Source organism: Pseudonaja textilis, chromosome 1, assembly GCF_049901715.1.
Source record: "Pseudonaja textilis isolate UNSWEBS1 chromosome 1, rPseTex1.2, whole genome shotgun sequence".
Lineage (NCBI taxonomy): Eukaryota > Metazoa > Chordata > Lepidosauria > Squamata > Elapidae > Pseudonaja > Pseudonaja textilis.
This window is the reverse complement of record NC_141990.1, coordinates 164,971,625-164,995,651: the sequence shown is the minus strand read 5'-3', so window position 1 is coordinate 164,995,651 and position 24,027 is coordinate 164,971,625. Positions and strand designations below refer to the sequence as shown.

At 36.2% G+C, this 24,027-nt stretch overlaps 1 protein-coding gene across 25 annotated transcripts in view; it reads left to right on the top strand.

The window, feature by feature from the left end:
- Positions 1-24,027, top strand: part of MAP2 (microtubule associated protein 2) — a 254,639-nt gene that overhangs the window by 218,201 nt on the left and 12,411 nt on the right. For 16 of the 25 annotated variants that reach the window (XM_087919629.1, XM_087919627.1, XM_087919625.1 and 13 more), the window contains 5 exons: positions 3,265-3,326; positions 6,437-6,613; positions 7,790-7,940; positions 9,297-9,640; positions 23,599-23,691. In XM_087919629.1, the coding sequence (XP_087775755.1) occupies positions 3,265-3,326; positions 6,437-6,613; positions 7,790-7,940; positions 9,297-9,640; positions 23,599-23,691 (827 nt within the window). The remainder of the gene's footprint in view (positions 1-3,264; positions 3,327-6,436; positions 6,614-7,789; positions 7,941-9,296; positions 9,641-23,598; positions 23,692-24,027) is intronic. The other 9 variants (XM_087919648.1, XM_087919647.1, XM_087919644.1 and 6 more) reach the window with 4 other exon arrangements.

The following is a 24,027-nucleotide window of genomic DNA, read 5'->3' as shown; positions in this document are numbered from 1 at the left end:
AAAATTCACTTTCTAGGGAAACTGTCATGGAATTTTGCAAATGGTAATCACATGTTTATGGGAAACTTTTATTTCATATGGCTTTACAGGCTATAAAGTACCCTTTTCTCAGCTGTTGTAACTTTGAATGGTCATTAAACGACTGTAAATCCTTGTAAGTCAAGGATTAGTTGTACATTATATAAAAATCAGATCATTGACTCTGAATCAGGACATTTTAGTACATTTTAGAGATAGACCTTTGCCTACTCCCTAAAGTGAAAAACTCCTAATAGTGTATTGATGTTGCATGACCACTCTTGTTTCTATATGACTCAAGCCAATCTTGGTTTTTGCATTAGGACTCAGTTCTCAGTTCCCAAAGAATTGTGAGAGAGTAATAGAAGACTTAGTTCTAAAATTCCTTCTGTTGTGTCACTTATTGATCAGAATGAAGAATTTACTTCTCAGAATGGAAAATCGGAAATAGAATAATTAATTACATATATTTCATTTCAGTTAAGTGATTTGTTTTATTCCAAGCAAAACTCAATAAATAAGAATAATGATAAGGAAATGATGGATGTGATTGAATATGACACAGCCTCATTCTCTATAATTTTCATGACACTAATTGTCTACTTTGTTTGTTTTATTTTCTGGGAGAAGCAGGTAATTTTTTTTGAATTACACAGTTTCAAGAATGTTGGCCAGATAGCAAATCTATTTAAAGTTATCATCTCAATGTCTGTAACCTTTTCAAAATGCTAGAGGAATAGAACAAATTTATTTTTAAATAAACAAATTATATCTTTTGTATATCTTTTATAACTTTTTTTTAAAAAAATTCTTGTTTCTTGTAATATGTTAACTGAACTCAAGAAAATGGTTCAAGATCCTGGCATGTTCTGACTAAAGTTGAGTTAGCCATAGTTCCAACACAATAGGAGCTCTCTTCCTCTAGCTTATGCTCACAAAGGATTTCCCATAAGGTGGAATAACTGTAAGGAGACCAGGGGTGGAGGTTCAAGAAAACTAGAAGAATCTGCTACTGATCAATAGCTTTTTTTTTTCATGGAAGATTGACATTTGTGAATTAGGTCAAACTCAAGTGTACTATTAAAGCAAGGCTTGATATAGTATTTATTTTCAAATAACCACATTGACTTCAAATTGTGTATCTTCAAATTTACTTTGAAGACTGAACTGATTTGCAAATCCAAAACCCTTCAAAATATTTTCAGTTTTATATGAAATCTGTCCCATATTTGCCAGTTCTATTAATTACATATTCAAAAGTTCCCTAAGGAGGTTTTATTTCTGTAGTTGCAATTCCAGGCATTATAAATTGGAAATCTTTCCCACTGAATCTACAGATCTTCTTTCTAGCAGAGTAAACTAGATATATGAAACTAGATATATGACGTGCAATGGTAAAACTTAGATTTTGGATAAGGCTACTTCATGCAAATACATATGTAGTACTTGTTTGTTTATATCTTTTTTATATACACAAAAAGGGCCTACTTTGAAGAAACCACATTGACCTTAACCATTGCAATACAGTAATATGAATGCTATCATCTGATCCTTATCTAAATTTGTATTGCAGTTTTTGGTTGGTTGAAAAAGTAAGGCTGTTTTTCCTTTGTGACATCACAACATCCATATCATAGGACAAACAGAAGTAGCAGTTTAGGCTTTGAACTGGGACAAACATGTATTAGGCTTGTCTTCCTCATCTTAAATTTCATGGTGTGTGTCCCAGAATTAAACATGTTTCTTGCATGATTAAACTGTTAATCGAACTCCAAGGGACAGGGTGAAGTCATGATCCAGGTTTATTGTTCAGATGGAAGAATTATTATGCTTTCAGGTAAGTCATCAGTAAAGGCATTTTCCCATTGTTTAATAGCTGTGGATCACTGATACATGATTCAATCAGAAGAATCTATTATGTGGAAGGGTGCGTAGGTGGGTAGTTGGAACCAGTAGTAAAACTGAGAAAATATTATGCAAGCAGCTTGTAATGAATATATCCTGCAAATACTGACAACTTAACTACACTATTTTATTTTATTTTTTTCTTTTAATATATTTACCAATACTTTTTAAATGTGACTTAAAGGTTTAATTTGATAATAATGTAGTCAAACTGATAATAGATACTTCCTTGCAAACCATGGAATGTTCGGCCATCCTGGACCCTGAAATAATTCCATGTGTAAGGAACTCCATCATATCTCTAAGGCACTTATGTTGTAAACCGTGCTATCTGCTGCAGTTGTGTTCTTTGAATTTGACTGCAAGCAATGAACTGGTGATGATTAATACAATAGGATATGTTAAGCTGGGCGCAGGTATTCAGACTGCACATAAGATGACTAAAGGGGTGAGGAGACGATGCATGCATACTGCTCCTCTGTATCTTCTTGTATCTCTTCCCAACGTTCCTTTGATGATGATGAAGATCTAAGACTATTACGTTTGACTTACCTGAACACCATGGAAAGCATACATGGAACCAGAAATTATAGAAATGCTTTCCATGCCCCTTCTCAGCTCGGAGTAGGAAGTTTGGAAACTGTTCAGTGAGGAATGTTACACTCAAGTTTTGCATGTTGACTCATGCCCAGACTGTCCTTTTCAACGACAGAGGAGTAGACTGAACATACATGCAGAGATTTTCCTATATGTACAAATTCCACATCCTTTACTGCTAACCAAAAGAATGGAATATAACGGTTGGGCTATGTATTTATTCACTGTTTCTTTAACTACAGTTTTCTTTATGTTTGTAAATTGGTTTATGTGCAAACCATTTAAATAGCAGATAACACAGTGGAAATAAAAGTCATCGTGTCCTATTCTTTTATTTTAATATTCAGTCTTGCCCTCCTTTGTAATGCTGTTCCTAGAAGATGCAGTACATACATATAGGAAGTGGTTTTAAGTCATGACCAAATATTACTGGTACTAATATGTTTTAAAAAGTGATGGCCAATGTTTTCAGATCATTGTTACTTGTTTGATATAATGCTGTCAATACCACATCATTCAAACCTCATAATTTTCTTTGCAATGCTCCAATGGTAACATTTTTAGAGAACATTGAGAAGTGTTATTCTTTAATTTTCCAGTTGCAATTATTTTTTAATTACCAAAAATTGGGCCAGTAATTAGTTCATTATAAATACTGCATGGCAATTTAAACTGAAAATGTTAAAGGTTAAATTGAAGTTATGATTTTAAAATGTTAACCCTTTTCCCCTTATTTTCTAATAGCTGCTGGTGGTGAAATAAACCAGACGCCTGGGGTGTTTAAGCAAGCAAAGGAAAAACTTTCGGTGGGTGAATTTGCCTTTATGTGTTCTACAGATCTGCATATTTTGAATATTTGGTAGTTCTATTACGATAAATAACTTAAAAAACCATTTGGCAGTTTTAAACAAATAGTTTCTTTTTGACTCACTTTGAAATTAATCATAGGTTAAAATGTTCTAATTGCTGTACTGTGTAAAATTACATACTGACAGTTAGAAAGATATTAAGCTTTCTATTTTATGTTCTAGTTAATCAGATGCAAATCTGAGAACTTCACGGCACTGCTTTCAATCTATCAGTCTGATTCATTCTTGTAAGAGAAAATATTAGAATCTCTATCTGATCTGCTTTCTGTATGTTTAAAAGCCAGTATGTTTGCTGCTCTGCTTGGAGAGAAAAAAAGGGGGGGGGTGGCAAATCCAAAGTTCAGCCAATCACTGAAGCTGGGACTGAATGCTAATCAGCTAGATAAGCAAATTGACACCAGGAAACTCTAGTCAGTGCCCCTGAGTTATAAGGCAGCTGAAAGTCTGGGTGCATGGACTCTCAAGACATTACGCAAAATCTAAATGAAAATATAAGAAAACTAATGCTGTCATAGCCTCAGGATGCAAAGAAAACTTGTTTTCATTAGCATAAAATAGGAAATCAGCACAATGAGCTACCAGCAGTAGAACAGAACAATATTTTTATCACCCATTGTTAACTATAACAAAGGAAGAAATCATTTATGTTAGTGGGAATGCACAAATACGTTTGACTGCACTTTACCAGATGTGGTAAGAACCATTCATAGTACTCTGCTTTCCATGATTATCCTTTGTTCAAGACCATAAATCAGTTGACTGGTGATGTACAACTGGGAGATTCTATGAAGTGCCATCTTTTCTTTTTGCTTCCTTTCTCCCCTTTCCTGCGAAGAGAAAGATGGGAGGAGCAGAATATCTCTCTTAAACCATATTTGTTCTAACAAGAAATGCAGGAGGAAAAGGGATGTGGCCAGAGTTGAAATGCTTTCTCCAGACATATATTCTGTTTTAGTCTTTAGGGAAGAAAAATCCCCTCCAATTTAAATGTACCTGTTTATGAGTTTTGCTGCTGGAATCATACAACTGGATGAAGTGACTATCTTAGTGCAGAAATTCAAATCAAATCATAAGATGTGACAGAACATAACCAAGGAAAGGGCCCCTATCAAACCCAAATCACCAGACCTTCTATCTGAGACCACTTGCACCATTCTCCAAACAGAGCGCGGCCTTGTCCAAATTGCATGTGGTCCTTGTGAGAAGGCCCCAAACAATTTGGACAAGGCTGCATATACTGCCTCATGAAGAGCCATCCTGGGCACACTTCCTCAGGAGTGGGAGGAAGAAAATGGCAAAGAGCATCTGGGAGTGGTAGGGCCAGTGGAACTCAGGGCAGCCAAAGAGGCACAGAGGATGGGGTGGGGGAGAGGTGAAGTGAATCTAACATGCACATGTACATTTGCCTGTTTGTATTTAATACTTTTGCTCACCCACTAAAAGTATCTTTTTCCTTTTTATCCAGAGGCCTCAGCCTTCCATAATTGGATAGTTAAAAAATAGTAATTTGCATATGTCAATAAAAAAAAAAATCTTACACTGCTGTCCAATTCGTATCACTACTTGAAGTGATAAGTTCAAGTAGCAATCTTGCTCCCTGATTACCTTGTCTTCTTTGAGCACACTATCTTAAGATGGCAGGGAATAGATTAAGTAGCATTGTAAAGGAGGTTATATCTTTAATAATGACATTTAATAATTGTTTTTTCCTATTTATTGTTTTATTTTAATAATTATACACTGCACAGAATCACTTTGTGTAAAATGGGCAGCCATATAAATTTAATAAATAAACAGGTTACAATTCTTGGTCTGTGGCTGGGAGACTTGAGTTCAGTGAACTTCATAGAATTTTTCTGAGACAAATATGTACAGGATTAAATATTAGATTCATAAACAGTTCTTTTTAATTTCTCAAATTTTATATGCTTATTTGTTGTTTACATCCCCCTACATCATAATACTAATTGTGCCCATCAAATCCCATCTCTCTGTTCTACTTTTTCAGTATTTACTCTGTGTTTTTAGCTTTATAGACTAGCATAACTGTTCTTCTTGAAGGTGTTTACAATTGCATGTTTTTGGTGCCCAAATTATTTTCTTTAACTGTAATTCTAACCTAGGCCTTATATCTATATGGATTTACAAAGGACACATACATGATTTACTTTGATTGTATATTTAAAACTGAAATGAAGAATAGCATATGGAATGCATCTGAGTGTGATTTCAGGTGAAAGGTTTCTGAAAGGAAATTAATAATTTTTATTTTTAAAAAGACAAATAGTGCCTTCTGTATTTTGTTTTGCAATAGAAAAAGAATCAGCAAAAATGTTAAATGATATCATAAGGCTTCCATAATTGGCTTTGTTAAAATTAGTTAGATGTGAAGACTTTGTAAGGCCAGGACTATATTCTCTCCAGCATTAACAAGATATAGCAGTTTGTCTGTGACTACTGCAGTTAATAATGAATAATGCATAATGTTTTAATTGCAATTTCAAAGTAATATTGTCCACTAAGATCCTAAACATGAACTCAAAGTACTTATTGACTTATTTTTATGAGATCTAAAAAACCTGTATCTTAAATAGAATTATAAAAAATATGAATATAGGCTGTATTTAACTTGAATGAAGTCAGTGCAAATCTAGCCTCAGCCTGGTAACTGAAGGAATCCTGATTTGGATATCAATACTCTTTGGTGAATACTATAACTGAAAATTTAGTCTTAAAACCTGGAAAAATGATAACACTAAAAATAAAAAAATGGAACGTTAGCACGGGCCAGTGACAGTGTAAATTAGCTGCAGAAAAATAGATGTCAATTTTTGAAAAATAACCATTATATCATTAGTCTTCTTATGACTTGAACAATGAAATCACTTTACTTTAAATGTATGCTTCCTTTAATGTAAGAACAATAATACAATACAATAATTATTTTTAAAGTTCTAATTTGAAATCTGTTTTCCATATTCCATACATTTGTTTGTCTCATTGTTCATCTTCCCATTACATTTTTCTTTTTGTTTTCCTATAATTAGACTTCTTCTTTGTCAAAGATTCCTGCCTCAAAGGTTAGAGCAAAGTCATTGCTTCCTCCAAGACCCAACTCTGCTTGTTCACTAATCACCACTAAAAAAGTTGTTTTGCGCAGTAAAGACAATTATATTGCATGGCCCTCTTCAGCGGGCCCAAGGGACTATTCAAAAACAGCTCAGGTAAGGTAGTTGAGGTAGAAGAAGAATAAATGCCCACATCTTTAATTTTTTTCCTTCACTACTGAATATGGATATCTCACCTTGATATCCCTTTTCCCAAATGAAAAAGAAATGCAGTATATTAGAAATATAATCAAATTGGTTCATGATATCAATAGTTCCAATGGGTCACTTTTCCTGATTAGCCTATAATGTCTATAAAAGAGAATTAATCTAGTCATTCCTTATCATAGATCACAAGTGATGATACTATTCCCATAACTATTTTTGAAAAACAGTACAAGAGAAGGTAAACAGGAAGAATTGTAAAGGCTGATTTACAGATTCTAGCAGGCAAAGCAAGCTTCAGAATCCAAAGAAATGCCAGGGGTAGAACTTGTGAGGAAGGCAAGATAGAGCTGAGTTGTGATTTCATAGGATGCCAAAATATGGGATTGGTTGATAATAGCTAATATTAAAATGTAATTTATAGATGATAAAAATAAATTTGTTTTAAAAGCTTAATGTATTATTTGATTCTATTCAATGATTACAAATTTCATTTGGTAGTTGTCATTTTATGAACATTCATTCAGCAAATCATTCAAAATTATGACAGTGCTGAGTGAATGGACATACAATTCCTGACTGAACTTATGACCATTGTAGCACCCCATAGTCACGTTATCAAAATTTAGGTGGTTGGCAGCTTGCTCACCCTTGGGAACACTGCAACTGCTGCCCACACACCCCCAACATGGGCTGGGAGACCTCAGCTGCCTAGGCCCATTGAGATGCAGAAAATGTATGCCCTTGCCTAAAAACTCTGGCTTTTCCAAATAATTTTTGTATGTCGAGAAGTCACTTTGCCTGTTTCCAAGTACTGAGTGAGTGGTTGTTCTGTTTAGCTTCAGAATGTACATCTATGTGTGTGTCTATGAATGTATGTTCACAGCAGAGACACGAACTTTCTTTTTTGACCTTAAATGCAAATAAAATAAGGCTATACTGATGCAGTCATAGCCAAATTCAGTCAACTTTCTGCCCTCAACCTTGGAATACCCTTTTTCCTCAACAGCTTCTGTACTATTGTATTATAGTGTTGCTTTAATGGCTTGAATGCAAACAAAGTTAGGTTGGAGCGGAATATACCAATACATGTTTAAAACCAAAATGCTTCCTATTTTTTTGCATTAGGATGGAATAACCAAGAGTCCTGAAAAGCGCTCCTCTTTACCAAGACCTTCTTCCATTTTACCCGCCCGAAGAGGTATCTCAGCAGACAGAGAACGAGATGAAAATTCTTTCTCCTTGAACAGTACCATCTCATCTGTACGACGAACTACGAGTATGTCTCTTGCCTTATAATTCAGAGTTAAAGTTGGAGGTGAAAGCTCAGGGTTAATCCACTAATTTGACTTAGTGGACATTTTTGAAATTTTGAAAGCATCTTATGAATAATCTTACAACAATTATGCTACAATGAGTCCAGACAGTCTCAAAAATTCCCATATAGTTCTAGAGCACTATTCCCTGTAAGTTTATAAGATGCAATCTTTTCTTTTGGCTTAGACACCTAGAGTCTATGCAAGACCCAGAAATGTTTCTGGAAATAAAATAATTGCATTAAAATTACACTTTTTTGCAATATGCTAATCTCCATTTATTTTTTTTAAACTAAAAGAATCTGATGAGATGAGATGAGATGAGGCGAGATGAGATGTGATGAGGCGAGACAAGATGAAACATAGAGTCTGTCTGATTTCAAAAGAAATGTTTCTGGATACATTGCCATGTTGAGGAAATAGGTTTTAGACCAGAAATGATATCAAATTAGATAGCAACTACTTTCTGCTCAGCTGTGTTTCTATTATAAGAGGAACATGTTATATACTACCAGATAAGATCAGATAAAAATTCTAGATATATTACAAAATATGAATTCTATGTAATTGGATACTTTTTAAAAAGCTAGGAAAATTCTGTGTTTAGGAAAAGAGAAAAGTTTACCAGAAAAAACATACTCCCTAGACACATCCTAAGTTTCTATTTGTATAGTTTATATCAGTTCCTTGAAATATTTGATAGCAGAATTTTAAAATATATGGAAAAGAATGCTTTGCATTTTGTAATATATAGTGTTTTTGATTTAGGAAAAAAAATTCCCAACTTATGAAGAGATTTTAAATTTTAAGCATAATCTTAATTTAGAAATACAAGTAGGGCTATTGAATCTGGACTGCAAAAAAAGATATCCACTAATCATGAGTGTATCTTTTTCCTATCATCAAATGACAACCAGGTGTTTGCAACCCAAAACTTGTGCTCATAGGGAAAGATGAAGCTAGAAGTAGGGAGCACATGGAGATATTATTGGAGATAGAAATCTGCATTAAGCCTCAACTCTAACTCTCTTTTTCATTTATTTCTCCTTGGGGATCATTAAGCTATGAAAGATATAATTGCAAATATCCAATATTATTGATTTTAACTTGCTTTAAATCCCAACTGGTTTGTACTTCATGATAATCTTGTCATTTAGTGAAACATTGTTCAATTTTAAGTCTCACCCTGATCTTCAGAAAGTTTCAGCAAAGACTGAATATTTTTGTGATCAGGTTCTTTTATGAACAATTAGATGCCAGTTCTCTCTAGGAAATGATATGAATATCATAGAACAAACAGAATTCTGTTATCAATACAGGATCAGAGCCTATTCGAAGCCGAACTGGAAAAAGTGGTACATCAACTCCAACTACTCCAGGATCAACTGCCATCACTCCTGGAACCCCACCTAGTTATTCCTCTCGCACTCCAGGAACACCTGGGACCCCTAGTTATTCCAGAACCCCACATACACCGGGTACTCCCACATCTGCAATTCTGGTACCCACTGAGAAAAAAGTTGCTATTATACGCACACCTCCGAAATCTCCAGCAACCCCTAAGCAACTTCGTCTGATTAATCAACCTCTACCAGATCTCAAGAATGTCAGGTCCAAAGTTGGGTCAACAGACAACATCAAGTATCAGCCTAAAGGGGGGCAGGTAAGGCTTTCATTTAAGTACATTTAAAAATAGGATTAGGGTAGAGAAAGTTGAGAATATGCCGTATTGATTTGAAGGCATTCTTCATTAATTACTGTAAACTTCTAATTTTATTCTGGTAGTAATTGGCACCTAATTGCACTTCTTGTTCCATTTGTTTAGCATTTTCCCTAGAAGTATATTTGAATGTATAAGGAGTTAGTATCCTTTATTAGAAAAAAAAAGCCAATTACTTCTGATAAACTAGAAAGAAAATCTGCAGAATTGAAACTTCCTTTAAACCTCACTGATACACTTCTAGAGACTGAAGTTAACCACTGAAATGTTTTAGTATTGTAATCTGATTGTATTGTAATAGCTTTCTGAAATACATTGGTATAATTTGCCTAAAATACAAGTTGTTCTTTATTTCTTGTGAAATTTTAATTTGTTTTATTTTGTGGAATTGCTTTTAAATGAGGGCTACCAGATTGGAGCTACAAATATCTAGACATTCCATAAATGGTAAAAATGGCAGAATGTGTATACACTTAAGATTTCACAATTATTTATATTGAATGATCAAGTGTGCCTTGTTCATCAAAAACAGAGGTCTCCGAACTTGGCAACTTTACAATTTGTGGACTTCCAGAATTCTGGAAGCTATGCTGGCTGAGGAATTCTGAAAGTTGAAGTCCACAAGTCTTAAAGTTGCCAAGTTTGGGAATCCCTGATCAAAAACAATTTCATATTATGATGCCTGTTTTATTCAGCCTCTCAGAAAAATGTCATGCAGCTTCATATTGCTATGATAATATTTTCTATCTGCCTGTTTGGGATGCTTTCATGCGAAAATATCTGATTACAGCATAGAAGGATTAAGAAACCGAAGGAAGTATCCAGGGGTAGGATTCAAATTTTTTAACAACTGGTTCTGTAGGTGTGGCTTAGTTGGTGGCTGTGGCTTGGTGGTGTGACTGGGTGGCCATGACTTGGTGGTCATGTTATTGGCTGGGCGTGGCCAACTCAATATCATCAAAGGATGCACGCATCTCCTTGCAAGGCCTCTCATGACTGTGGGGATACTGCAACAGTCATAAGTGTGAAAAATGGTCGTAAGACACTTTTTTCAGTGCCATTGTAACTTTGAATGGTCACTCCACACAAGCAAAGTACCAGCAAAGGCTGGAAAAAAAACCTCCAGAGACATTCCTGAGACAGGAAGTCTAGTCCAGCCAAGAATGTAATCAGGGTTAACGGAGAGGCAGTTTCTATAAGCAACACCAGAATGTTTCCTTCCTGCCTTCCTTACAGGATTAGGCCAGTAATTTCTTCTAACAACCAGTTCTCCGAACTGCTTAGAATGTTAACAACCGGTTCTAGCGTATAGGTGCAAACTGGTAGAATCCCATCCCTGGAAGTATCTACTACCATGAGAGTTCTGCTACAAATACAAACCTCCCAATACCCAGCTGGCTCAATTTGAGAGTTGCATATATACATTGCCTTCTTCCAGATTGGGTTAGCTTCCTCAAGTTCTGCTGGGAATGGAAAACACAGTTGGTTAAAGACAAGGGTGAGATTCAAAAATCCCAGCAACCTGTTCGCTGCCTGGTTGCTGGGTGGGCGTTAGCTTACCAAAACCTCCTGTTTCCAGCTTCCAGTGGGCTTCCAGAGCCCTGGGAAGGCCGTTTTTGCTCTCCCAAGGGTCCAGAGCTTCCCCCGGGCCTCTGGGAGGGTGAAAATGGCTTCCTCCAGGCTCTGGAGACCCTCTGGAAGCTGGAAACAGGCCTGTTTCTGCACTTCCAGAAGGCCCATTTTTCCCCCTCCCAGAGCCTCCGTGCAAACCCTGCACTTACCTCCATCAAAAATGGGCTGCGTGGAGACTCCTGGGAGGGGTGGGGTGGGATGGGTGGGACCAGCCGGTCGGTTGAAATACCGGTTTGGTGAACCAGATGTAATTTTAACATCCGGTTCACCTAAACCAATCTGAACTGGTAGAATCACACCCCTGGTTGAAGAGCATTAAACACTGATGTAATGCCTTGAGATCAGCATCATGCCTCAAAAGCTCTTGGGTCAGACTTTCAGTTTTTTCAGGGTTTTCTCACTTTCTGATTCTCCAGATTCTAACTATTTGATTTTACTGATTTACAAATACAAATATAATTTGCTCTCTTATCTCAGGTCTTTTCTTGATCGTTGAGATAAGAAATTGAGGTTCTCCACTAGTAGTGAGGAATGTATTGCATTGATCTATATTTTAACATGTGGTAAATTTCTCTGTGAACTACACTGCAAACTGTAGCCAAGTTTCATGTAATTGAATTTTTCTATTTGGCAAAACTAAGCTTGTCCTTGTTATTCTTGTTTCTCTGTCCAGTTATGTATTGGACCCTTAACGTGTCTATCTATTGCTTTTACCCTTTCCCTTTAAACTTTTATATTTCACAATCCAATGTAATATATATTTAAATCAAGTCTAAATTCTTTCAAGTTGTCTTTATTTTTTTCAGACTGATTTTGATATTCAAAAATTAAAACAAATATATTTGTATTTTTGCAAATTTAACAGAAGAGAAAGTCAATTAATCTCTCCCTTCAAGCCTTCAAGCTGGCATTTAGCGAACGATCAGTTTCTTGCCTGAGTTTCCACTGATTGACAAATATCTTTTCCTCCTATCCACAAAATCAGAATAAAATATTATGCCACAGCAGATGATCCACAATCATTTTGATAGAAAACACAGATAGCATACCATTGTTTAGATTACAAAGCATAAATCTGGATAGAAAAGTCATCATTGGGTAACTTAAGGCACTTAAACATTTCTCTGAATGACTGTGGCCATAGCAACATGTTACTAAGGTGAGTGGGAGAGGAAGAAAGAAAGAAAATAATTTTTTGAGCAATATTTACACAAACATGAGGACATTATAGCCTCTTTGAAGTTGCTCTTTTTTCTTGTGCACTATGGAATAATAAAACTGAGCATAGAAACTAAGAACAAGGTTGTATGACAATTGTCTCTTATACAAATAAAGTATCCCCTTGGGTTGCTAAATTAGCATTGTGGCAAATGTTAATGGTTAAAAATACCATAACCACATTAGAAAGAGCTTTAGAAGAAGGCACATATTTCCCATTACGGATGGGAAAGCTAGAGCTTTAGGTGTACAGACTGCACGTATGGTATTGTATTGGGATTACTCCAGTTGACTCAAAGTGTCCAAAGGGAGGTTTTCATCCAGAAGAAATAATTAGGGAGAGCCATTCTCCCTGTACATATAGCTGAAGAGATGACTCTACATGGCTGCAGAATTTACTATACCCTTCAACATGGTGATGGCATGCAACAACAAGAGTGATAGCATCAAGGGCCAATCTGACATAAGCTGCAGTGATGACAGTGAAAATAAGTAATCTTGGTGTGCTGAAGAGACTGGACCACCATGTATCAGTTTGGAGATCAATGACATACCAAGACAACCAACCTGCATCCTTTGACTATCATAGGAGCTCTTTGGGATAGTGGTCATTTTGTCCATCTCCTTCACTCTGCACTCTGGACATGAAAATTAAAGGATCTTGAGTGTCCAGTGTGGCAGCCAAGTTTTTCTGGTATCATTACATCTAAAAGACTAAGGAGCAAACTAAACTAGTGATAAAGATATGGGGAGATGGGGGTTTCTTGTCCCTTCTTAGGAGAGAGACTGAGAGGAGAGGAGAAGAGTTTCTGGTTCATTCTGTTGGTAAGGGTATAAGAAAGGTTTTTATTTCTTTTTTCAAATTGTCACCAGGTACCTGGGTGAGCCATGAGATAGTGTTGGTATGGATGGATGGAAGGGAGTAGATAGACTGGCTGGCTAGGTTTTGGTTGCAGAGTGCTTTGCAGGAGCATACCAGATCACTCAACTATTTTGAAGGAGCATTAATTGAGTGTACGATGACTTTTGACCTGGAGAGGAAGAGTGATAGATAAAGCAATGGACAATATGAAGGAAGTAAAGGCAAGCAATGACATGACAGTGTGATGGGCATGGGGAGACATCTGACAGGAAATGGGGATGGGCCATTCATGGGGAAAGTAGTCTTCATGCTTGGTACTGATGCTTCATTCCAATCACTTGGGGCCCCACCCAGAGTCTTGGTCTTTGGAATTTTGGAAAAAGTTCTTTCAGGCAATAAGGATTAAGTTTCAAGAAATTAAGAAGTATCTAAGATTATGTGGTGATGCTTCCTTGGTGTTAGATATCTTGGTTGTGACTTCCCTGGCTATTCAAATGAACTGTTTTCCTATGAACTGCTTCCATAATCAGTTTGTGGAAATCAAGAGCATTCAGCTTATCATTTTCATAATATGAGCTGAAATAGACATGTCAAAAATAAGTATAGCAGGGAGGAAAATTCAATATAAACTGATATGACAACTAACCGTCTAAAGAGAGCAGACATGCTATTTTAGAGTGTCATTGGGAGATAAACTTGTTCCTTTCGCCAGAGGCATACACTAACCTAGGAATGCACTGACTAATGCACCCTTTTTCTCCTTAGTCTAGAAATAGAGTAATATTGTTACAGCCCTAACAACTGGAAGTGCTTACATAAACAGTAAGAAGTTGTTTGTTAATAAATCAAAATATAAATTTGTACAGTTCTCATCAGTAGCTAGTCAGTTAATAAATCTTATTTAACCTATCTCTAGCAAGAGATATCAGCCTATGCATACATATTAGTCTGCTTCAGTTAGTGCTTTTATACAGCATAACTATCTGATGACAAAAAATGAATTTTTGAAAAAGCTTGAAATGGCTGGAGACCTTTTATTTTATAATCATGATCACCTATAATAAAAATAATGAAGTAAGATGAGGTTTCCCCAATTGTTAACTGAAAAAAAAAAACAAAGGCATTTCAAGTTCTGTTAGTTTTCTGGAAGAAACCATTCTGACCTTCCACCAAAAGGATGGCTATAACATGCAAAATGGCAAAGGAGAGAGAGGATTGATAAGCCATCAGTTTCTTAATCAGGAGAAAGCTATCTTTTGCTCACAGCCTGTTCTACTGCTAGTCAGTTTATAAAGTTTCATTTTTACTGGACGTAATCACCAAAAGTTGCTGATAAACAGCTTAAAGCACAAAAACTTCAGTCCTGTGACTGAAGTTCTAGCTTTTCTGCTTTGCTAATATTGTAATTTTTTTATAATGGTATGATTTAAGACAAAAAAACAAAATGAAGTGCAATCCTACCACCAACTTAGTTATGGTGGTCATGTAACTGGCTGGGCATGGCCAACTCAACATCACTCACATCGAGGCACGCATCTCCTTGCAAGGCCTCATGACTGTAGAGATGCTGCAACAGTTGTAAGTGTGAAAAATGGTCATAAGTCACTTTTTTCAGTGCCATTGTAACTTTGAATGGACACTTCACACAAGCATTGTACCAGCAAAGGAAGGGGAAAAAAAACTCCAGAGACATTCCTGAGACAGGAAGTCTAGTCCAGCCAAGAATGTAATCAGGGTTAACGGAGAGGCAGTTTCTGTAAGCAACACCAGAATGTTTCCTTCCTGCCTTCCTTACAGGATTAGGCCAGTAATTTCTTCTAACAACTGGTTCTCCAAACTGCTTAGAATGTTAACAACCGGTTCTAGCGAATAGGTGCAAACTGGTAGAATCCCACCCCTGAATGGAATATTCATAAAACACCTCATTCTAAGAGAATAAAAAATATTGATAATATAAAAACCCAATGACCGAGTTGAAAATCTGGTAAGTTTTTTATGATGAACTCAGTTTGGTGAGTGAAGGGAGTTTAGCTTGACATTTTTTCATCTATCGGTAGTTTATCTACCTGTGAAAAGTAGCTAGTGGAAATTAACTTTGGAATCTGTCTTAAAATATATATATTAATGTCAATGTAATATTCATTTTGATAACATTAATCTTGACCAAAGACTTAGAGTTTTAATCATCAAGCTATATTTCCTGAAATTGCACCTATGCATTTAGAGATAGTAAATTCAATAGGTTGTGATATATTTTGAGAAAAATACAAATCCAAACATTTTGAGAACCAATATAAATTGTAGATCCAATGTCTTGCAATGATATATAGCTATAGTGGATCCTAATGCTAGTAAATCAAGTTTGTTTCAACTAATAGTATAACTAGAGTGTAAATACATTGCTGTTTATAAAGCAATAAACTGTGCTAATGACATTGTACAATTATCAAGGAGAGTCATAATATCTGCACGTAATAACAATTTATATTCTATATTGAATGCAAACCATACAGTTACTATCTTGAGATTGTCTAATAGAAATAGCCAGTGGTTTAAGAACTAAATTGAAGATTAAAAGAGACAAGAAGCATCCTTGCTGAGTGCAATGATATAACTTGACAGGTTGAGAAACAAATCTATTTGTAATAACTCTAGCTTTGGGGAAAATATATTAGTTTTCCAGGAAATTAATAATTTGCTATTCAGTTACAAAAGCCCCTAACTGATATAACCCTGATAACTGACAAATTCAGCTTGGATAATAGCTCTCTATCTGGAATTCCTGTTTTAATTTTTTGTCAATTTTCTTGTTTCAAATAATAATACATTTTTTTGCAGCTTTCTGTCAGATTCTCAGTATTTCCAGTCAATATATTTCAGAGAGAATTGAAATTGTTCTTTGCCTCCAACTTAAGCTTTGCTCTTACAAATACTTGATACGATTTGTCTGTGAGATTTCTAATATATAACAAAAATTAATCTTTAGTCATCTTTTATTTTATTATTTAGGGGAAAGTAATCATAGAGTCTTAAATGTATCACAGAGAATGCATTTATTGGTAGAGCCCTAAAAAAGAACGAACTCCATTTTTAATATGTTCTAGCAAGAGAGAATGTCTTAGAAGAAAAATACTCAAATATCATGTAGAATTATATAATTGTTAAATTTCACAGTTATCTTAAAAATGAAGATGTGTAGTTATTAATGAATGTAACCACTGTGCTCTCAGCTTTGCTTTCTCCCTCATCGTGGCTAGTTGAATGTAACAATGTCCTGACATTCTGTATTCCCTAGCTATCCTTCTTATCTTAATATTTGTTGCAGTAGTTTAAGAAGGTGAGAGATGGAAGAAATTGGTTTAGCATACACCAGAATTGTAATTTGTTTAATTTGCACTTCCTTAATCTATACCTGAACAGAAATGCAGCTGTGCTTCAAGAGCTTTATTTTTCCAAACTTTGCAGTTCATTCTTCTAATTTAAAAATGCATTTGAATTCCACCTAAAGAAGAGAACCCCCTCCCCATTCACATTCATAGCTAGTATGTGATGTCAGATAAAATTACATGATCTCCAGTTTAATATTTTGAGAAAGATTCAGAAAGACAACCATAGAGCCTTAGAATCATAGAGTTGGAAGGGACATAAGAGGTCATCAATAAAGGTCAGCTGCACATCTTTACTACTCCAATGGGTCTTTGTAACACTTAGGGATTCTACCAGAGCTCTTCTGTGGCATTGCTCTGCATTCTAAAATACCACATGGGTATTTTGTGAGTTTTTGGATAGTGCTCTGCATTTTGAGCCTCATTCCATTGGCAATGTCGCGTTCTATAACTTTCAAAGGAAATATGAAATCAGCAAAGACAGCAGAAGGGAGCCTGAAGGTAGCGAATTAATATTGAGAATTGTGTGCCCTTGTTTCAAAGAATGATCCTTGAGGTATATATGATTTTTCATAAACTTTCTGCAAAACTACACACAACTCAAAATAGTGTAGTGCAAAGGAAGCAGGAGAAAATATGAGCATATAACATTTTTATATTTTTGAACTTTTTGTTTAAAATCAAGATCCAGTAATTGTGTAGGGTTTGTTTTATTTTAATTATTTTTCTATATTATCATAATTGCAATATGCACAAGAGCATTTATATTCTTATACTGGCCGTTTCAATTTAAATTTACCATACATCCTGATGGGTATGCTTTTTCCCATTTATAAAACTGATAAAATCATTCCTAGTAGAGTTAGGATTTCCCACCTATATTTTTATAAGAATCTTTAATAAAGACCAGTTTCCTATTTCTTGTGTGAAAGGCCTGTGCTTATTTGGAACAGGGGTCCCCAACCACCGGGCCGCGGACCGGTACCGGTCCGTGGATAATTTAGTACCGGGCCGCAAAGAAAATAAAAATAAAATAAAAATGGCGGCTTTCTTCGCCTTAGGTGAATGCTGCTGGGATCAGGGATCAAGGACACAAATGAAAGAAGGGGAGGGAGGAAGCAACCAAAGCCTCTCCTGCTCTCCGGCTCAGCGGCTTCGGTTTCCTCCCGCCTCGTTCCTCTCTCAGTCGCTCTCTCTCGCTCCTCCACCAGCCCAGGAAGAAACTGCTTCAAAGAAGCCGGCAGGGTGGCTTTTCCTGTCGGCGCAGCTCCTCCGAAGCGCCCGTTCACCCCCACCCCGCCGCCCGCGGTTCAATCCAGTGCTCCGTTCTGCCTGCCTTCGTTTCTGGTTGTTTAGGAGTAGCTTTGGCCGAGAATAATAACTATTCGCCTCTTTTACTCAGCCAAAGCTGCTCCGAAACAACCAGAAACGAAGGCAGGCAGGCAGAACGGAGCACCGGATTGAACCGCGGGCGACGGGGTGGGGGTGAACGGGCGCTTCGGAGGAGCTGCGCCGACAGGGAAGCAGTTTCTTCCTGGGCTGGTGGAGGAGCGAGAGAGCGACTGAGAGAGGAACGAGGCAGACACCTGAGGGATGAAGCTGAGGGAGGGAGGGCTGAGAGGCGGGGCTTCTCAGCCATCCTGCAGGGACTTGTCCTGAGCCTCCCTGAACTTGGTGGTTTGCTGGCAGAAGTTTTATTACCCGACTAGGTAACAACATCAGATATTATCTAGTCAGGTAATGAAGCCTCTACAAGCAAACCACCAAACTCGGACTCCTCCCCTCCTTGAAAAAGTCGTTCCCCCCGTCCTTGAAAAAGTGTTTCTGCGTGAAACTGGTCCCTGGTACAAAAAGGTTGGGGACCACTGGTTTAGAAGATAACCACTTGTGTCAAATTGTCCTTGGCATCTTTTATATCTAAATAAGATATATACTATGTATATACATATCAGAATTTTTGATGAGTTGATTGTATAGTGCAGGTTTTTTTGTTATTGTTGCTGTTTAATGAAGTAGAAAAAGAAGATTGCCATTTTTTAACCAACTGCAAGATTCCATTGCAGTCATTTGGGAGAATAGAGACTTATAGACCTTTTGATAAAGAGATGTAGTAAATGTGGCATAAAACCAATAGGAAATTTCATTTTATGGCTTGGGTACTCATTAGCCACCTTTCTAGAAATGTATTTAATAATTCAGTGTTTGATTTGTGCCAAGGACACTTTCAAAATCGGTATCTTATCTATTCCTGAATTACATGGAGTAAGAATATAGTGATCTTGATTGTATTTACTTATGAGGCTGGGGAAATACAGGTCTAAGAGCTGCTTTCAGAAAGATTTCCATCCTGTAATCTCATTTAGGCATTGCTGCTTTCCCTTGGAAATGAGGGCAATGCCAAGCAAGTATTCTCTTACTGCCTCGTTGTGTAAATCCATAAACGGAAAATTCAGGGTTTTTTGTTTTTTTTTGAAACACTGGTCACAATCATGTGTGCAGAATAGATTCAGACAAGGACATGCTTTTTCTCTTGGCATTATAAGGTAGAAATTTTATTCAGCAGCCATAAAACTAAAAAAAAAGACACCTCAACCTTAGAATTTTGTTGAAAATCTGCGCCACCTTGTGAAGGAAAGACACAAAGCTTAGTCAGTTATAAAATAAGTTTTAAAACATGTATACTTAAATACATACTTAAATGTTTTGGAACTTTTAAATACAACTTTGTGTCATTTAACTATTTTCAAAAAGGTTTTTATATTGGCAGCTTCAGAAATCCTGCTTGTGTTGGGGAAGAGGAATTCAGAGAAGCTTCAGAATCATAGGAAAGATACAGCTGTGATTTCAAGGCATGGAAAATCAAATGGGATAATAAATCCAAAGTTCGTAGTTAGAGATAGTAACAGAATTGGAGAACAGAAGAGGGGTGTTTTCTGAATGTTAGACAAGTAAAGTAAAAACTAGCCTAGCGAGGGTGCTTCTCTAAATTTCTCTTCCTAAGAAATGGCTAGAGTAAATTGATACATTTTAAATGACAGAAACTATTTTGCAAAGGCTTTCATGTTGGGGTGGGCTGCTGGGGGCTCGCAGGGGCTCAGGCAATTCCCTAGCTAAGATTCTGCAGAGTCGGCGAGCCCCCAAATCCCACTCCTGGCTGGCCTGGCACAGCTCCGTCCACCCCTGCCCCACCCCACCCCACAGGAGGTGGAGAATGAAGCTGCATCCGGGCGCCCATTGCCTTCTCTTGCTGCTCACCCTGGGACTTGGTGCTTGGGACGCCCAGGCTGCAATGGGTGCTCAGCTCCCTTCGGATGTCCCAGAGGGGAGAGTGGGGTGGGGGGCAGGCGAAGACGCCAGTCCAAACCGCCTGGGTGGGGCTGAGCCGGGCTGGGGCCATGGGGGGATGAGAGGAAGCCTCGCTTTTGCCTCTAGGGGGCTAGAATTCAGCAGTGCGTGTTTGAAATCACTTTTGGTCCAATAGAGTGAACTTTTGTTTGTTATTTATTTTCAGGAATGAAAACTCAGCCAGATGTTTGTCTTGCACCTTTCCCTAAATATCGAATGACATGAATGAGAAATTAGTCATCTCATTTTATAGGCTAGTTTGTGATATGTTTTTTTTTCTTTTAGTTTGGGACCACAGACTGAAATGATGTAACAATGCTTAGCTACTCCTTAACAAGTTTTGCTTTCCCCACTCTACCCACCCATTCCATGTGTAAGCCCTGTCATTTGTATCTCTGTTAATGCAACTTAGGATTGCATTGGCTTTTTGGCTGCCTCTGCACACTGCTGGCTCATATTTAGCTGATTGTCCACTAAGACTCCAAGATCCCTCTCACTGTCACTGCTATTAAGCCTGGTTTCACTTAGTCTTTTATTTAAGTATTAAATGCACGAAATAATAAACAACTTTTTGGTATATATAATTTTTTAGACAATTAGAGCAAAGAAGCGATGTTGAGTTGGCCACACTCACCCAGTCATATGACCACCTAGCCCTGCCCACCTGAACACATGACCACCCAGCCACGCCCACCCAGCCAGTCATTAGGGCAGAGAGACCCTTGCTAAAAAATTTGAAGCCCACCCCTGCTTTTCACCCAGGGCTTGCCTTCACATGATTATTTCCATCCATGAGTAACTAAATCATGTCCTATTTATGACTGGAAACACTTTCAATGACACTTATTCTTTTTTATATAAAGATTTAGGCATGTAAAACAAATGCTAATTTATATTTGCTATAGTTCACTTTCCAAATAGAAAATTTGCTTATTCACAAATTCATCTATCCTATTTATGTTCCCAATTCATAGTCTAGCAATACTATGCTTGACTAATAATATAATATATATCATACATTATATTGTATCTATAATGAATTATTATTATTATTGTTGTTGTTATATAAAAATCTATGAGGAGATGTCAGCAATTTGAAATACTTTGAAGGAAGAAAAACTAAAGAACGAAAAGTTTAAAAATAGTTTATGCAAAAAAATACAACCTGGAGAAAAAAACAATAATGGAAATCATGGAAGAACTAAAACAGTGTGTAATAGCAACGGTAAATAAAATAGAAAGATACCAAGGACGAATAAAACAATATTGTGAAAATGTCCAGTTCAGAAAAAACCAATCCTCTTTTACCGGTCACCTGATGAAAATCGAGTCCAAACTACTGTTCACCCATGTAAAGAAAAAACTTTGAAGTTTTGGAAAGAACTGTGGGAAAACCCAGTGGAACACAACGAAACTGCCTCCTGAATTAAAGATATTAAAAAACAAGCAGTACAAAACAAAATGCAGAATATTGTAATAACAACTTATATAGTTGCAAAACAAGTAAAAAAGGTCAAGAACTGGAGTGCACCTGGCCTGGACAAACTGCATGGACACTGGCTAAAACACCTGATCAATCTCCATTACCACATGGCCACTCAATTTGACAAAATGCTTCAAAATGCAACAAGCAAAGAATGACAATTAAAAGTGAGAATTTTATTATTGAAAGACCCTTGAAAAGGGATGTATGAAGATTTCACCCTTGGACCATTTAAAAGATTAGATTGATTAATTTCGGGACATAAAGATCCTTAGATATTTAACATTGTTTTTTTAGTTTGAAAAGTGGCTTTGATTTGGATAAAGGACAGTTGGACAATTGGCTGGGAAGAAATAAAAGAAACAAGAACAAAGAGGAGTGACATTTGCAAAGAAATTGTGTTGGATTTTCAGGAAATAAAATATACACTGGCAAGAAGATTTGAGAACATTTTGAATTAAATACAAAACATGGACACAAAGCTGGATATTGAGATACAAATGATAAGAAGAAAGCAGGAGGACCAGGAAGAGGAGGAGCCAACTGAAAGAGGAACTAAAAATAAAAAGGATATAAATATAATGATTGATCTAAACCAAGGGGAGAGTAGTATAAGGGAAATAAAACAGGAATTGGAATTGCAAAGAGAAACCTTTGGGAGAAAGATAGGGGTGAGAGTAGATAACTTGGAAATGAGACAATGGAACATAATAGAGAAGGAAGAAATGTTTAAGAGGAAAGGTCAAAAAGTGGTAGCTAGAAATGGAAATATAAGAGAGGAATATGGGAGACAAACTAAGAAGCAAAAAAACTAAAGCTTTAATGTGAGTAAGAGATGATGGTTAAAATAGAAAAGCAAAACATTGTGAAATATTATAGAAGACAATGAAAGGCAACATTTAATAAAAATATAATATTATTAGAATTGTATAAATTGTTAAATGTAAGAATGATGAATTATTGTATTTGTATTAAAATGTGACTATAAGGGGGATTTTTTCTTTTTTACATATAATAGTGGCATACTCAGAAATTAATAAGGGGATAGATAATAGAAATTGATTATTAAATATATAATTGGTAGTAAAAGGAGTGAGGTTAAAAACATAGAGATTCACATAAAAATAACATACTGTAATATTGAATAATTAAGATTAATAGTTTAATAATTATATGTATTAATTTGAAAAATTGTCAATTATATTAAGTAAGAGGAATATTGTCATATTTGTATCAAAATATAAGACATTACGGAACCACACTGTTCACACATTGATTTTTGTTGTACTAAAAATTAAAAAATATAATAATAATAATAATAATAATAATAATAATAATAATAATAATAATAATAACAACAACAACCTAAGGATAACAATTCCCAAGATTTTTACATTTTTCCACAAAATTGGGCAGGCCATCATTGGGGAGTATTGTGGCATATCCTGATGTTTTTCCAGTAGAGCAGCATTCCTCATGCAGCTCGCATAGGAACATTCAGGGAATCATCGTTTGTGATGTCTTCTTCTGACTCTTCATTTTGATACCGTTGCACATTTTTGTAACCCAAAATTTTCCTGAACAAATCTTTCTGTCTTCTGGGCCGACTCTGAGTGTGTCTTGTGTTCCATCTTCCATACAAGTTTATTCATATAAAAACATGACATAAAACTGTCCATTGTTGTTGTATCATGATATTTTATAGTGAATAGCAATAATATAGTGATACGTTGTTCATTAATTAATGTGATTATTCTTTGTTCACATATTCCAGCAACTGATTTTGAGATGTACACAGTATATATAACTATATGGACCATTTTTTAGGAAGATAGTAGATTTGTACAAGATGCTGGTTGGTTAGCCTGCAATCGTGCAAAGCCAGACCTTACAGTATAGTTTTGCACCCTGATTTTCAGGATCATAAAAACCAAAGAATATACTTAATAGTAAGATAACCTCCAATTCCTTTTAGGTTAGGATTTTAAACAAGAAGATTGATTTTAGCGATGTACAATCCAGATGTGGTTCAAGAGATAACATCAATCATTCAGCAGGGGGAGGAAATGTAAGTAGAGTTAGTATCTTACATTGTTCTCCAGGTAACTGTGGAGAACCCATGCTATAAGAACTAGCTCTTTAATCCTCTACAAGATTGCTTCTCTGCTTGCTAATGCTTCACACATTAACTTGGTCTAGTAATGCATCAGCTTTGTGTGCTGAGTGGTATATCCCTTTTCCCCCCCAAAATCAGAAATTCTTAATTTCACTCAGAAGGACAAGAGCCAGGTTTTCTTCACAAAGCATCCTGTTCTACAAGCACTGATGTAATGACGTTTTGTTGTAGTTCTTCTGAACTCCATCGTTAATAAAGTTTGAACACAAAATGGGGAAAAAAGAGTTT